Source organism: Martes martes (assembly GCF_963455335.1).
Source record: "Martes martes genome assembly, chromosome: 11".
Taxonomy (NCBI): domain Eukaryota; kingdom Metazoa; phylum Chordata; class Mammalia; order Carnivora; family Mustelidae; genus Martes; species Martes martes.
The window spans coordinates 94,437,101-94,451,730 of record NC_137899.1 but is presented as its reverse complement, the minus strand read 5'-3'; the positions used below and the strand labels follow the sequence as shown (position 1 = coordinate 94,451,730).

The 14,630-nt window shown below is 43.7% G+C and overlaps 1 protein-coding gene across 3 annotated transcripts in view; it reads left to right on the top strand.

The window, feature by feature from the left end:
- The window catches only part of SLC37A3 (solute carrier family 37 member 3), a 48,947-nt gene that overhangs the window by 30,300 nt on the left and 4,017 nt on the right, over positions 1-14,630 (top strand). For all 3 annotated transcript variants that reach the window (XM_080818444.1, XM_080818445.1, XM_080818446.1), the window contains exons 7-13: positions 1,276-1,372; positions 3,390-3,474; positions 4,187-4,365; positions 6,624-6,765; positions 9,003-9,104; positions 9,708-9,755; positions 10,753-10,904. In XM_080818444.1, coding sequence (XP_080674570.1) covers positions 1,276-1,372; positions 3,390-3,474; positions 4,187-4,365; positions 6,624-6,765; positions 9,003-9,104; positions 9,708-9,755; positions 10,753-10,904 — 805 coding nt within the window. The remainder of the gene's footprint in view (positions 1-1,275; positions 1,373-3,389; positions 3,475-4,186; positions 4,366-6,623; positions 6,766-9,002; positions 9,105-9,707; positions 9,756-10,752; positions 10,905-14,630) is intronic.

Below are 14,630 nucleotides of genomic sequence, written 5' to 3'. Positions count from 1 at the left end.
TCACTTGTAGCTATCCTAGTAGGTATGTAGTACATCATCATGGTTTTAATTTATATTTTCCTAATGTCTGACAATGTTGAACATCTTTTTAGGTGCTTATTGGTGTCATGTTTTTGTCTGCATGAAGCCTCTTTTCTTTTTTTTTTTTTTTTTTTTTTTAAGATTTTATTTATTTATTTGACAGACAGAGATCACAAGTAGGCAGAGAGGCAGACAGAGAAAGAGAGGGAAGCAGGCTCCCCGCCGAGCAGAGAGCCCGACATGGGGCTCGATCCCAGAACCCTGGGATCATGACCCGAGCTGAAGGCAGAGGCCCCAACCCACTGAGCCACCCAGGCACCCCATGAAGCCTCTTTTCAAAAACATTTTTATCTTGAGATGATTGTACATTCGTACTCTTTAACATTTTATTGGATTTTTTTTAAGATTTAATTTTTAAAATTTTAAAATTTTTAATTTTTTAAAAGATTTTATGTATTTGACAGAGAGCATCAGAGAGGGAACACAAGCAGGGAGAGTGAAGGAGGGAGAAGCAGGCTTCCCGCAGAGCAGGGAGCCTGACGTGGGGCTCGATCCCAGGACCCTGGGATCATGGCCTGAGCTGAAGGTAGCGGCTTAACGACTGAGCCACCCAGGTGCCCCGATTTAATTTTTTTTTTAAAAAGTAATCTCTACACCCAGTGTGGGTCTTGAACTTATAACCCCAAGATCAAGAGTTGCATGCTTCACCTACTGAGCCAGCCAGTGTCCCGGATTGTTTGTTTTTGTATTACTGATTTTTGAGAGTTCTTTATATTCTAGAAGGGGGTCTTTTATTAGATAAGCAATATGCAAATATTTCCTCTACTCTGTGGCTTACTTTCAAATTTCTCTTAGCAGTGGCTTGTGATGCACCCAAAATTAAACTTTAGTGTAATAGCTATCTTTTTATTTTAAGTTTTTATTTATTAGGGCGAGAGTATGCACATGAGAGAGAGAGAGAGAGCGCCCCAGGGCAGGGGGAGAGGGAGAAGCAGACTCCCTGGGACCCTGGGATCATGACCTGAGCTGAAGGCAGATGCTTAACCAGCTGAGCCACCCACGTGCCCCTAGTTTAATACTATCTTTAAGTGACCTGAATGTTTTGTCGTTTGGCTGTTCTTTAAAAAAATCTTAAGATAGAATGTTGATTCTTTGGAATGTGAACTTTCAGTGTTTTGGCCATTTTGTATTTGAACTGCACCAGAATTCCTTCTGATTCTATTGTCTTCTTTGTGTCCCTGTTCTCTGTCTTAGCCGAGGAGTTGTGTTTGGTCTCTGGAGTGCCTGTGCTTCAGTGGGCAATATTTTGGGAGCGTGCCTAGCTTCTTCTGTTCTGCAGTACGGTTATGAGGTAGGTATTTGCTTCTAGCTTTTTCTTGAGTACATATAATATGTTTTGTTTTGTAAGAAATAATACTGTGGCCATTTAGAACTGTGTAGAGCTGTGTTTGGGTGGGCAAGGCTTACATTGAAAATGGACAAACTTTTGAGAATTTCAAACACAGAAATTATTCACGGGAAAAATACCCAAGTCTGAAGACAGTATAATCAGTTGGGAAAAAGTATTTGCAACTCATGTTACAGATCAAGAGCTAATCTCCCTAATAAGTAAAGCATGCCTGCAAATTGATCAGAAGACCAACAATACACAGAAAAAAAGGTAAAAGATTTGAATGTGTAGGGTTTTTTTTTGTTTTTTAAGATTTTATTTATGATTTATTTGACAGAGATCACAAGTAGGCAGAGAGGCAGGCAGAGAGAGGAAGGGAAAGAGGCTCCCTGCTGAGCAGAGAGCCTGCTGCGGGGCTCAATCCCAGGACCCTGAGATCATGACCTGAGTCGAAGGCAGAGGCTTTAACCCACTGAGCGACCCAGGCACCCCGAGCTCTGGGTCTTGGTAGGGAAAGTTCTCTGTGGTTTGTTAAGTGAGGAAAGCCAGGGTGCAGAACAATGTGGGCTGAATGATGCCATTTTTATAAAATAGAGGAAGAATCAGAGTATGTATTGGTATCGGCCTGTATGTTTCTAAAACAGTCTCTGGAAAGTAGAAATCAAATAGCAACAATGGTTATATGTTAGGAAAATGGGAATTAAGTGGACGGGAGAAGAGGTAAAGGGGGAGGTTGTTTACTGTGCATCTATTTTTTGTTGCTTGGATCGCGTGAAAGTGTGATGTATTCAAAAACCCAAGTAATTAAAAGTAAGTAAGTTGCTCATTTAAAAAGTAGATAAATCTTGAACTAGTTGATCAAGTGTTTGGTCTCAGAAGAATGGCTCGATGAGAAGTCCTTCCTGTATTCCCACTCACCTTTATTCCAGGCTTCTTGGCTTTGCATCTGGATTGTACTCATTGGCTCAGATGGGAATTTTGGTTCACCCCAGGTGCAGCTCCCAGGTTTGATTTCTGGAAACACTAATTTTGTCACTGTCTTTTCCAGAAATTTAGACCGTCTGTTCACATCAGGCTCCATTCCCTATTAAATAAAAATTCCTCTATGCAGCCTGGTTTTAGAGGTTCTTTAATTTTTTTTTTTTAAAGATTTTTACTTATTTATTTGACAGAGAGAGATCACAAGTAGGCAGAGAGGCAGGCGGGGCGGGGGGTAAGAGGCAGGCTCCCTGCTGAGCAGAGAGCCCAATGGTGGGGCTCGATCCCAGGACCCTGGGATCATGACCTGAGCCAAAGGCAGAGGCTTTAACCCACTGAGCCACTCAGGCGCCCCTGAGGTTCTTTAATCTTGATTGCATGTTTTCCTTGCGGTTTTCTCAGCTGTCCCGCATCAGAAGCCCCTGCTTTGACCACGCAGGAGGCTTCTCTGTCATTTGCACCCTGTCCCGTTGCTTCAGGCGTGCTGGGACAGGCCGTCAGTTGCCTTCTCAGCTCTTCCTATAGCCAGTGTGTTGCTGCGCCAGCATCATTAGCTGTTTCCTTCGGTCTGTGTTTCTTATTAGAACTGGGCCTTCTCCTTTATTCGCCTACTTGAAGCCTTGTACTATTGTTTGGTGTATTGTTTAATCCCCTCAACTGGAGAGAATATTTTCGAGGGCAGATACTGTCTCTGGTGGGTGGCTCTGTGGGACAGAGAGTGAGGTTTTGGAGCCAGTCCCGATTTCACAATTGTGGTGGTACCACTCAGTGTCGCTGGGACCTTAACTGGCCTCTCTGAGCCTCCAGGGGACAATGCGTGGAAAACACAAGTGAAACAGCTCCGTGCCTGGCATGGCCTGAGCACTCAGTGTTCATTTCCTTCCCGATCCCTAGTCCCCCTGCCCCCCCATCCCTTGCCTTCCCCACGTGTGCTTCTAGTGAACGTGGTCTAACCAATGTCCCAGATGTGTAAGCAACACCTTTCTCCTCTCTTTTCCAGTATGCCTTTCTGGTGACCGCGGCTGTGCAGTTTGCTGGTGGGATCGTCATCTTCTTTGGACTCCTGGTGTCACCAGAAGAAATTGGTGAGGAGAAGCTGTCCTTCCCATTCAGCACGTCTTGCTGTTAACGGCGAAGAGAAATCTGAGGCCGGCACAGCCAGTCTCTTTTCCCCTAGGAGAACTGTGAGCTCCTTTCAGGGGGTTGAAGGAGTGGTATTTGTTGTTTGTGTCCCGTAGACACCGGTTGACTGACCGAGCACAGCTGCAGACATTTGAGGGGAGCAAGGCTCACCTTCCTAGATTCAGGGAAAACTCTCCATTTGCAAATGAGTTTTGTGATTGAGACACTGACTGGAAATTAGCATGATCTGTTTCTCATTTCACGTCTTCAGACAGATTTGTTTCCCTTCTTAAAGTAATTTAGTTTGATACTTACCTGTGGTTACATACAAGCAAAACCGCAGAAGCAAATAGATGTACAATTCTGTCTTTTGCGTGTAATTGAAGAGACATGTCAGTTTAATAGTGTGTAATTTACATTTTCTTAAATGCAATAGAGATAGTGTAATGCCATTGAAAAAGCATTGCTTTGAAGCCAAGTAAAGTAGAATCTGCTTATTAGCTGTGTAATCTTAATCGACCTTGGTTGACCTTGGCCTTCAGCCTTAGTTGCTGCTTCTTTAAAGTGGAGATAAAAGTAGTTTCGACCCTATGAGTAATTGATACAAGCAGAGCACCTTGCATCGGGCCAGGCATCTAGAAGGCACGCTATAAATTGAAGCTGTTATTGTTTTAGGTCTCCCAGGTATCGAGGCAGAAGAAAATTTTGAAGAAGATTCACACAGGCCATTAATTAATGGTGCTGAAAATGAAGATGAATATGAGCCCAATTATTCCATCCAAGAAGGCAGTACTGTTACCCAGGTCAAGGCAGTAAGCTTTTACCAGGCCTGTTGTCTTCCTGGAGTTATCCCGGTAAGGACTATTCAGATCTCCTTACCACAAGTCCTGAGATATTAAATCCTGGATATTACCTCTACCTGCCATAAAGCATCTTGAAGTATTTAGCTTCTCTTTGATACTTTATTTAGGAATATGTGTTCAGAGGAATATTGTATAGTGCCCCTCAGCTTGTATCTAGGGTGGCACAACTTGAAATTTTATCTGCATTCTAATGCAGGGTTGGGTGTTCCTTTTCTGTGAAGAGCCAGATAGTAAATGTGTTCAGCTTTCTGGGGCTGGGGGGGGGTGGGGAGGGAGGGAGACGGTTTGCACAGCTGCTCACATCTGTAGAACACAGGAAACCCTGGATGGTATGGAACAAGTGGGTGTGGACAGGTTTGGCCTGTGAGCTCTAGTTGGCTGACCCTGACCCTGCATTCAAGTAAGAAGGCAGAATTAATGTTTTTAAATATGCTCTTTCTGACCTGTTGAAATATTATAAATTACATGCGACCAAGAGGGGTTTTGAATGGTTCATTTCAGTCTGCCTTATTTGCCTGTATTCCTTTCATTCTAGAAAAGAAAATTACCCTTTTATTCAAAGGTGCAGAACACAGTACTCCACAGTATTTCTTGGTAATGCATTCCAGTGTTTCTAAAACCTTTACAGTCAGGAAAACTGTCTAACATCTGAACTAAATCCCTTCTGCTGCAGTTTTTCTGTCTTGATGTTTCGGGCGCGCAGGCACGAGAGTGGAAGTTAAGAGGCCTAGGTTATATTTCCAGCTTACCCACTAACTCTCTGTGAGGCCTGGGGTAAGTCACTCAGCCCACCCTTGTGTCTTCAGTTCCCCTTCCCACGGAGCAGAAAGTAAACCGGTCTACCCCGGGGTCTATAACATTGGGTCACTGTATTGTGAATAAGCACCTGGTTTTGTTTATGTTATTGTCTAGTGGTGCTTTACAAATATCACCCCTCGGCTAGATTCAGAGTCTGCAGGTTGTTGTCCTTCATACTTATTAGTTCCCTCTGCCTGTGCCCCCAGGCTTCCAGGACTGACGTTTGCAAACAGTAGTGAAGTGTGAGTTAGAATGTAAGTTTCCACAGTTCTGTAACCGAAGGACAATGTATTATACAAGCGAAATGCCAAGTTTCTCGAGGCCTGTTCTTATGCTAAAGATTAGTAGTTTTTAAGTAGTTGTTAAAATTTTCTGCTGGTAATAGTTTACTTTCTGGGACAGAGCTTACATCTGTTGTGACTAAATATGAAACTCTTGCTACAGTACTTTGTATTTCTCAAGCAATTGTTCCCTGACACGGGCAGGGACGCAGAGGAAATCGAGTTCACTTAATTCCTTTGTCTTTGTAGCAGGCTGTCTGGACAAAACGCCCTCATGATTGGGATTTGGCTCTCTAGGGGAAGCTGTTTTAAAACAAGTGATACCTGGGGAGTATAGGCCGCTCCAGGGAAGAGAATATACTAGCCAGACACCCTTTGAAGTCAGCCTCTCTGTTCCTCCCCCTTTTTCCTTTGATGCTGAATGTCAGGATTTCCTGCTAATAATGTGTTGAATATAGGAGTCTTAGCGCTGCTGCCTTCCTAAGACAGCTGCAACTTTCATTCCTCAAAGTAGAGTCGCAAGGCACGGGACGGTCGTGTTCTTTCATTTCTGACTCACCAAAGACGCTTCTTGCTTTTTCACTGGATGTTGGAATACCAGGCTTTTGGAAACCATAATGTGAAAGTAGTTATAATGTCGGATCTTTTCTTAGACCTCGAAACTACAGTTTTGTCACATTGCTCTCCACTGTTCATAATGTTAACTTTGCAGGAAGTAGAAGAACCGAAAAAGTGGGGCTGCTTGGAATAAAAGCTGTGACGTTTACTGGCTTTCTTTGTTTATGGTTAATCATAGTTATAGGTACGAATACCTTTTCTCTTTGTCTAAGTAAAGAAATATGAGTGTGTGCTCTGCCTTTGAGGTTCAAAACACTGGTTTGCTTCTACTGGGGGACTGAAAGGAGAAGAAACTGGAGACAATTAAGAAATAGTCATATGTATTTTTATTCCAGAGGCCTGCCGCACATGCCTTTCTGGAAGCTAATGTGGATAAAGAGAAGAGGGAAACTAGGTAAAGCCAGGCAAATGGGAATTTATAGATGTGTGTAATTTTAAAATCACGTACTCTTTTTCCCAAACTTCTGTGTATGGTTTTGCTTTTTAATTAAGAATTGTGTCCTGCTGTGCTGTCGTTTGTTCCTTATCGAAAGTCGAATGTTTTTCTTGTAGTACTCACTGGCCTATGCCTGCCTGAAGTTAGTAAATTACTCCTTCTTCTTCTGGTTGCCCTTTTATCTGAGTAACAACTTTGGATGGAAGGAGGCTGAAGCTGACAAGTTGTCCATTTGGTACGATGTTGGAGGAATTATAGGTAATGCCAGATGCATCTTTTTCTGTAATGAGAGTTAGTCACTAGTAATATTTTTTTTTCTAGTAATATTTTACTGGGTTATGAAATCTGACATCATCTTAAGTTTTATTACTTAATCCACAACCATTTTTTCCTAAACCGTCCTACCAGTAAATAGCTAAACTCTTAAAAAAAAAAAGAATCCATAGAAAAGAAGAGCCAGCCCACGGCAGCCCTGTGATTTATAGGGCTCTTTTTTTCTCGGTTCTTTGTTTATGGATCAGTTCTTTTGTGTTGGGAAGCACAGGGATGTTTCCCTCTGTGATCTCTTTAAATGTAACCCTTTCGCACACTTTCAGTGATATCTTAGGTCTAAAGCTGATTGTATACTAGAGATCCAAGTTAAAATGTGAATGTGCTCATGTTATCTACTTCCCACCTTTCCCACCACCCATAGCTAAAGAAGGGAAAATATTAGCTTAGTGTGTAGATTTTGTCAGATCATAGAGGTGGGAATAATAGTGGGGATGGATTTCTGTGAGTATTTTGCAACTGCTCCATTGCACACAGCAGATTTTAATAGTAACTTTTTGCTATGGCTGGAAGCATAAACAGGTACTTAAACTTTAAGACAGTTGTACAGAATGAATTTTAGTGGGTGTTGCTTGTATGGCTATGGCAAAATCGTAACATTTTTCTGTCATGTTTGGATTTAGAATTGTGGTAAGGCTAAGCTGCCCTAAGCACATGACAGCAGGGAGTCCTCAGGTGATACACTGTTACTGTACTTGAACTTGTTTGCACTTATTCTTAGTTACAGAGCTAAAGGTGAGGCTGCTAACTTTAGACCTGAACTTAGTTCTGGGTCTTGCTGTCCATTGAGGATGTACCAGATGTCCCATAGCCCCTATTGCTCTAAATGGGGCTATAGCTAAATGTGACCTTGTTGCTTAGAGGATTCACATTACCTCTTTCTAAAGATCCTGACTTATTCATTATCACCAAGTCATAGTCACTGCATTTAGTTTTAGTGGATATTCATTGGCTGCTACTAATAGCCCATGAGGCATGGTCTTTAATGAGTCATTTTTTTTTTTAAGATTTTTAAAATTTATTTGACACAGACAGAGATCACAAGTAGGCAGAGAGGCAGGCAGAGAGAGAGGGGGAAGCAGGCTCCCTGTTGAGCAGTGAACCCGATGTGGGGCTCAATCCCAGGACCCTGAGATTAGAGGACCCAGAGAGGCTTAACCCACTGAGCCACCCAGGTGCCCCTAATGAGTCATGTTGTAAAATAAAAAGCAGTGGGCACCTGGGTGGCTCAGTTGTTGAGTGTCAGCCTTCAGCTTAGGTCATGAGCCCAGGGTCCTGGGATGGAGCCCCGCGTCGAGTTCTCCACTCAGCAGAGAGCCTGCTCCCCCCACCCCCCCGCCTGCCTACTTGTGATCTCTCTTTCGCTGTCAACTAAATAAATTAAATGTTTAATAAACAAACAATCATAAAATAAAGTAAAATAAAAAGCAGAGGGGCGCCTGGGCGGTTTAGTCGGTTAGGTGTTCATCTCTTGATTTTGGCTCAGCTCATGATCTTCGGGGGGTGAGACCGAGCTCTGTATTGGGCCCTGCGCAGAAAATGGAGTCTGCTGAAGATTCTGCCCCTCGGGGGTGCGTGGGTGGCTCAGTCATTTGAAAGTCTGCCTTCTCCTCCGGTTGTGATCTCAAGGTCCTGGGGTCGAGTCCTCGCATTGGGCTCCCTGCTTGGCGGGGAGCCTGCTTCTCCCTCTCCCTCTGCTGCTCCCCTGCTTGTACTCTCTCTGTCTTTCAAATAAATAAAATCTTTAAAAAAAAATTCCCTCTGTCTGCTCCCACACATGCATGGGCGCTTTCTCTCTTAAAAAAGAAAAGAAAAGAAAAAAATTAAAATAAAAAGCAGAAAGATCAGGAAAAGCTTTCATAGCTGATTTGAGAAGGGAGAACAGCAAGGAACAGTGGGGGGTTTTGATGACTCTTTCTTTTTTCCTTATTTTCCTGTCTGATTCATGGTGTCCTGTCCCTGTCAGCCATCAAGGCAGTTAACGGCCAGGTAATCTTCCTTAAAGGAAGCTGTGGAGGCAGCTATTTTGGGAGAGTGAGCCATCTTTTTGGATAGACCAGTGTCAGGATCCTGAGAGCAGGGAGAGGGTACATGGGGAACAAGCTTCGGATGACGGAGCTAAATCATAAACGATTTTGGTTGTGATGCGCTCTTGGTACTTGCAGGTGGGACTTTGCAAGGTTTCATCTCTGACATATTACAGAAGAGAGCACCGGTTTTAGCTCTCAGCTTGCTTCTGGCCGTTGGGTCCCTCGTTGGATATAGCCGTGAGTATTCCCTTGCAATTAAATTATTTTTCTGATCTCTCAGGACTAAGGCATTTGCCATGAGTCAGCTATCAACCCTGGGGAGATGCTTGAGACCAGCTACAAAGGCTGATAGGAGACCTTTGTATTGTCCTGTAAATGCCTGGTAAAAGTATCATCACGTAGTTTTATTTGTGTTGGGGAGGAAACTGGCATCTCTTCTGCTTTGTTGGTTTGTTTAAAAGCTTGCTTGGGAGTGTATATGCTTTGTTTGAGGGTAGGCTCCAGAGGGCCAGCATTGGAGCCAATAAAACAATAAAAGGGAAAGGGTTTCAAAAGAGGAAAGATGGTAATTAGTAGGTTTGGTATATGTCCCTGAAGATGCTGCCGAGTTGGGAGTAGAGTTTTTCTTTAGCTTTTAGAAGTCTCATTAGCTCGAGCACCAGCAAGAGGCAGACATTACAAATAAAAGTTGGAGTAGGCCGTGAAAGAGTCGTGTCCCTTTGTTGTCTCTGGGAGTGATCCGTGAGGTCACTGAGATCCAGATCTTTCTGTGCTGTTCAGTGGGGGCCTGTGTAATCTGCTTTTAAAGTCAGCATGCTGTTTCTGCGTCTTTTCTCGTAGGTTCTCCAAACGATAAGTCCATTAATGCACTTCTGATGGCAGTTACAGGTATGTGGTGTGGCTCTGTTTCACTATACTGTTCCTGCTCCTCTGTAAATAAAAAGGAAGAAAGGGAAACCGTGTGCTCCCTCAGTTTGAGTAATACTGAAGCCTTCCTCATAAAGGAGAGCTTCCTACTTCAGATTCAGATTGTTTCTCTCCTGTTATGTGACCTCCCCAGTCCTGTTGCTACAGGAGCAGTCCCCTTTGACAGAGATGTTCTGAAATGTTTGATGGCTGCCCCCGCTTCCCATAGTACTTCGGGAGGTAGTTTAGGAAGACGCCGCATTGGAAACCAATTCCCCAGCTTTCCAGAAGTTTTTCCTCCTGTGTTGGAATTGGTCAGTATTTCTCCATGTAAGCACCAGATGAAGCAGTTGAGTGTAATTAGGGACCATGGTATATAAAGACGATTTTCAAACTTTAGCTCCTACTCAGGATAGTGAGGGCGGCTCATGGTACGTGAGGCGCATGGAACTCATTCCTACCATGTGGACCGAGTCACGTGGGCTGACTCCTGCCCAGTCCTTGGACAGCCTCTTGGAGAACAGTGGCTGCTAGAACCATCTGCACTGCTTACAGAGCCTTTTTTCTTTTTTTTTTTTCCAGTATGTGTGGTTGAATTTGGGTAGTCAGATACTCAGTTGAGAACAACTCTAGCGTAGTAGAAGCTGGCAAGCGAGTGTAATTAGTTATTACTGAATGCAGCCTTGACAGGATTAGAAAGGCTGTATATTTACTGTATTTCCTTCATCTTTTGTTTTTATAAAAGATACCAGAGTATCGTATAATTCAAGTAAGGCTTTCAGGAAAGTGGATGCTAACTAGTTTGAAGATGACTTGATCTGGAAGAATTTTCATTTGTACTTTTTTCCTCTTCCCCCTTTTACTGTTTCTGTCCGATGTACTGATTAAACTGTTGGGATAAGAGTTGTCTTGTCCAGTGGATTTCTAGCGGTGCGATGAATAGTGTTTTAATGAGAACCTGTTTTGTTTATGACCTCAGGATTTTTTATTGGCGGACCTTCTAACATGATTAGTTCTGCTATTTCTGCGGACCTGGGTCGCCAGGAGCTGATCCAAGGGAGCAGTGAGGCTTTGGCGACCGTCACAGGAATTGTTGACGGAACTGGAAGCATCGGAGCTGCTGTGGGCCAGGTGAGGGAACAAGCGAGGGCTTGAAATTGAGTGGTGAGTCGTCTCTCCTCGGTGGAAGAATTTACACCTGCGCGCTGCGCCACAGCAGGTGGCACTCTTGTGCCGCACGGTATGCTTTTCTGTCCGCCTTAGGTTCCTAATCTTCTCTGGGGTCAGCTGACGGGATGTAATGTGGAAGGTCCCGTTTCATTTTTCAGTTTCTTCTTTTCACTTTTATTTCCAGATTCTTCCTGTCTGGAAATAAGCTGACACCTCATAAGACAGAACCTCAGTCCCAGTTTGCTACTCCCTTCTTTCCAGCCTGAACTTGGCCCTCCGAGGGGCCACGAGACAAGTGCTTCTTGTTATCCCCCACGTGGCATGCACACTCTACTTCCTTTCCTGTACCAGACACACATGTACTCCCATGGATCCCTACTAGAAATTGCCATGGACTCGGCAGCTGCTCTCAGTCACTTTCTCTGCTTCCAATGACTGTGCCTCAAAGGGAGGTTCATAAATGTCTTGTGTCAGAATCATCTGGGTTATTTATTTAAAGTACGGAACACAGCTTACTACAGGCTTGCTGAATTAGAACCTGGAGATCGGTGTTTCGGCAAGCCTTCCTGGTGATTCTCATGCATGCTAGACTTGAATTGATTGTCTAGGCTGACTGGCCTACAGTAAGTGGTCAGAACTACTCAAAGGCTTAAATTCAGCCTTGTCTTCCTCAGGACAGTCGTGACTCATGCCTCTCCTAGGGTATACCTTTCCAGGACATTGAGGGCGGATTTTGCAAAAATAAGCGTCAGAGAATCATCTGCATTAGATAAAATAGATGAAACTTTGGAAGTTAATGAGATGTCTAATGGGCAAAGAAAATACAGGCAAAACTTCAGGGGTTGCCCAGTGGTCAAAGACATAGGAAGTCAGCAGTGCCGTTAGGCAAGGGGAGGTGTTAGTCAGTGAGATCAGAGGTGTAAAGGGGCCAGAGAAGGAGAATGGGAGGAAGAAGTCTCTTAGTTTTGACACTCAGGTCATTACCGGCCTTGAATATTGCTGTTTTGCTTGCTCTGTGAGGATAGAGCAGCAACGTCTGATTGCTGGTGGTTAATGAGAGAGCAAGTATTGAGGAAAATAAGCCATCCTAATGCTCATCACTACCCAGCCATATGTTACGAATTTCTTTGTTACTGTGTTGCACGGTATCCCCAGTACCTAGCGGGGGTGTCTGGCACACAGTAGAAGTGTCCACATCTGTTGAATGACTATAGAATGAATGATTGATAGGATTGATGTGCTTAGTGTACTTGATATGAGACTGAAGGGAGAGAAAAAAAACCTAGCAAAAGTAGGAGAAATGTGCTTACTTTATTGTGTGCTGGAGTAGGAACCAAAAATGATACTGGCTTCCAGTTCAGAGGTCTTTATATAAAGGTAAGGGGTGATTGTACTGGATATCCTTTTCTGATATTTTTGTATTTTCGGTTATCCTTTCTCCCTGATGTTTTCTTCATTATTCAAACAGGCGGGTTGTATAATGAGAATTTCAAGGAGTTGTTTTTTTTTTTAAGATTTTTATTTCTTTAAGAGAGAGAGAGAGAGCACGAGAAGGGGGTAGGGTCAGAGGGAGAAGCAGACTTCTCGCTGAGCAGCGAGCGTGATGCGGGACTCAATCCTGAGACTAGGGGATCATGACCTGAGTTGAAGGCAGTTGTTTAACCGACTGAGCCACCCAGGCGCTCCTCTAGGAGTTTATTTGTATTAAGAATGTCTCACCTGCCAGTATTCGGATCCCTAACTATGAACTTGGGTCAACCTTAGGCTCACTTTGGTGGTTGGGAAAATAAGATCCGGAGTAAATCATTGGTAGTTAGGCTTTATTCATTCCTCCTCCATATTGATTTTTGAATAATTTCCCATTGCGTGGGGCATGAGATTCCAGACTCTATGACTTAATATTAGAAACTTGATGAGCGGGGCGCCTGGGTGGCTCAGTGGGTTAAAGCCTCTGCCTTTGGCTCAAGTCATGATCCCAGGGTCCTGGGATCAAGCCCCACATCGGGCTCTCTTCTCCATGGGGAGCCTGCTTTCTCCTCTCTGCCTGTCTCTCTGCCTACTTGTGATCTCTGTCTGTCAAACAAATACATAAAATCTTTAAAAAAAAAAGAAAAGAAAAGAAACTTGATGAGCTTTGTCCCAGCTCTCCTAATTTACCCTGAACAGCTTTATCCCCACCTTCCCTTAACTTCACAAGAATGAGTTTGTCTCTTGGTTTCCATAGAGGTTGGTGCCTAATTCTACCAGAGGAGAGGGCTTGTCACGGTGGATCACGTTTACTGGTTTATCCGTGCCAGCCTCTGCATGTCCTTGAGAACAGGAACTGTTTCCTTCATTGTTGTGATCCCGGTGACTTCGTATGTTTTTAACACATAGGGGCTCAGTAAGATTAAATCGTGGCATCTGTCCAAGAAAACATGACAACAGATGTCCCATAAACACCTGAACACATGTGTGTTCGTAGCTGGGTTACTCCTCATAGCTAAGAAGTAGGAAACCCAATGTCCATCATCTGAGGAATGGAGAAGCAGCATGTGTGTGTTCATACGATGGAGTAGTATTTGGCAGTTGAAGACGGTATCTGGCCCTTAAGAGTGGAAATGGAGAGATGTTACATAGATGCACCCGAGAAATAGTAGGCTCGGTGAAAGAAGCCAGTTACAAAAGACCGTGTACTTGAATGATTTCATTCATATGAGCTATCCGAAATGGGCCCGTCTATAGGGAAAGAAATTAAATTAGTGGTTGCCTGGGGTCAGGTGGTTCTGTGGAGTGACTGTTGATGGGCACAGCATTTTTTGGGGGGACTGGTGATAGACATGACCTAAAATTAGATTATGGTAATAGTTGCACAATTCTGTAAATATACCAAAAACCATTGAGTTGTATACTTTAAATGGGTGAATATGTCAATGAAGATGTTTAAAAGAAAGATAAAGTGGCAGAAAGACTTGGGAGCGCTGCTGTGAGCCCTTTAACAGGCGACTAGACCTCTGCTTTTTTGCTTTCCGTTATGTAATCTAGGCTACATCACTCGCTTGTTTTGCTTTCGATTTTTCCTGCTTCATAAATTTCACTGGTAGTGTGTGATGGAAGAACATGGGTAAAACTCAACACCTGTGGTCAGTTGATTTTTTGTTTTTTTAAGATTTTATTTATTTGCTTGACAGAGGGAGAGAGAGCACAGCAGGGGGAGTGGCAGGCAGAGGAAGAGGGAGAAGCAGGCTCCCCGCTGAGCAGAGAGCCCAACACAGGGCTCAGTCCCAGGACTCTGGGATCACGACCTCAGCCAAAGGCAGACGGTTAACCAACTGAGCCACCCAGGCACCCTGGTCAGTTGATTTTTGACAAGGGTGCCAAGACCATTCTATGGGGAAAGAATGGTTTCCTCACCAAATGGTGCTGGGGAAGCTGGATACACACATGCAGGTTGAAGGTGGGGAGCCCTTGCCTTACAGCGGGGACAAAAACTGACACAAAACAGATCAGTACCTAACCTTAAGAACGAAAACTATAAAACCTCCTAGAAGAAATTGTAGGGACAAATCTTCATGACAATTATGTACAAATGGGCAATTAAGCACCTGTAAAGGTTCTCAGCATCCTTAGTTTTTAGGGAAATGCGAATCAGAACCTCAGTGAGCAAAAGAAAACAAAACAAACACCTCAGTGAGATACCACTGCACA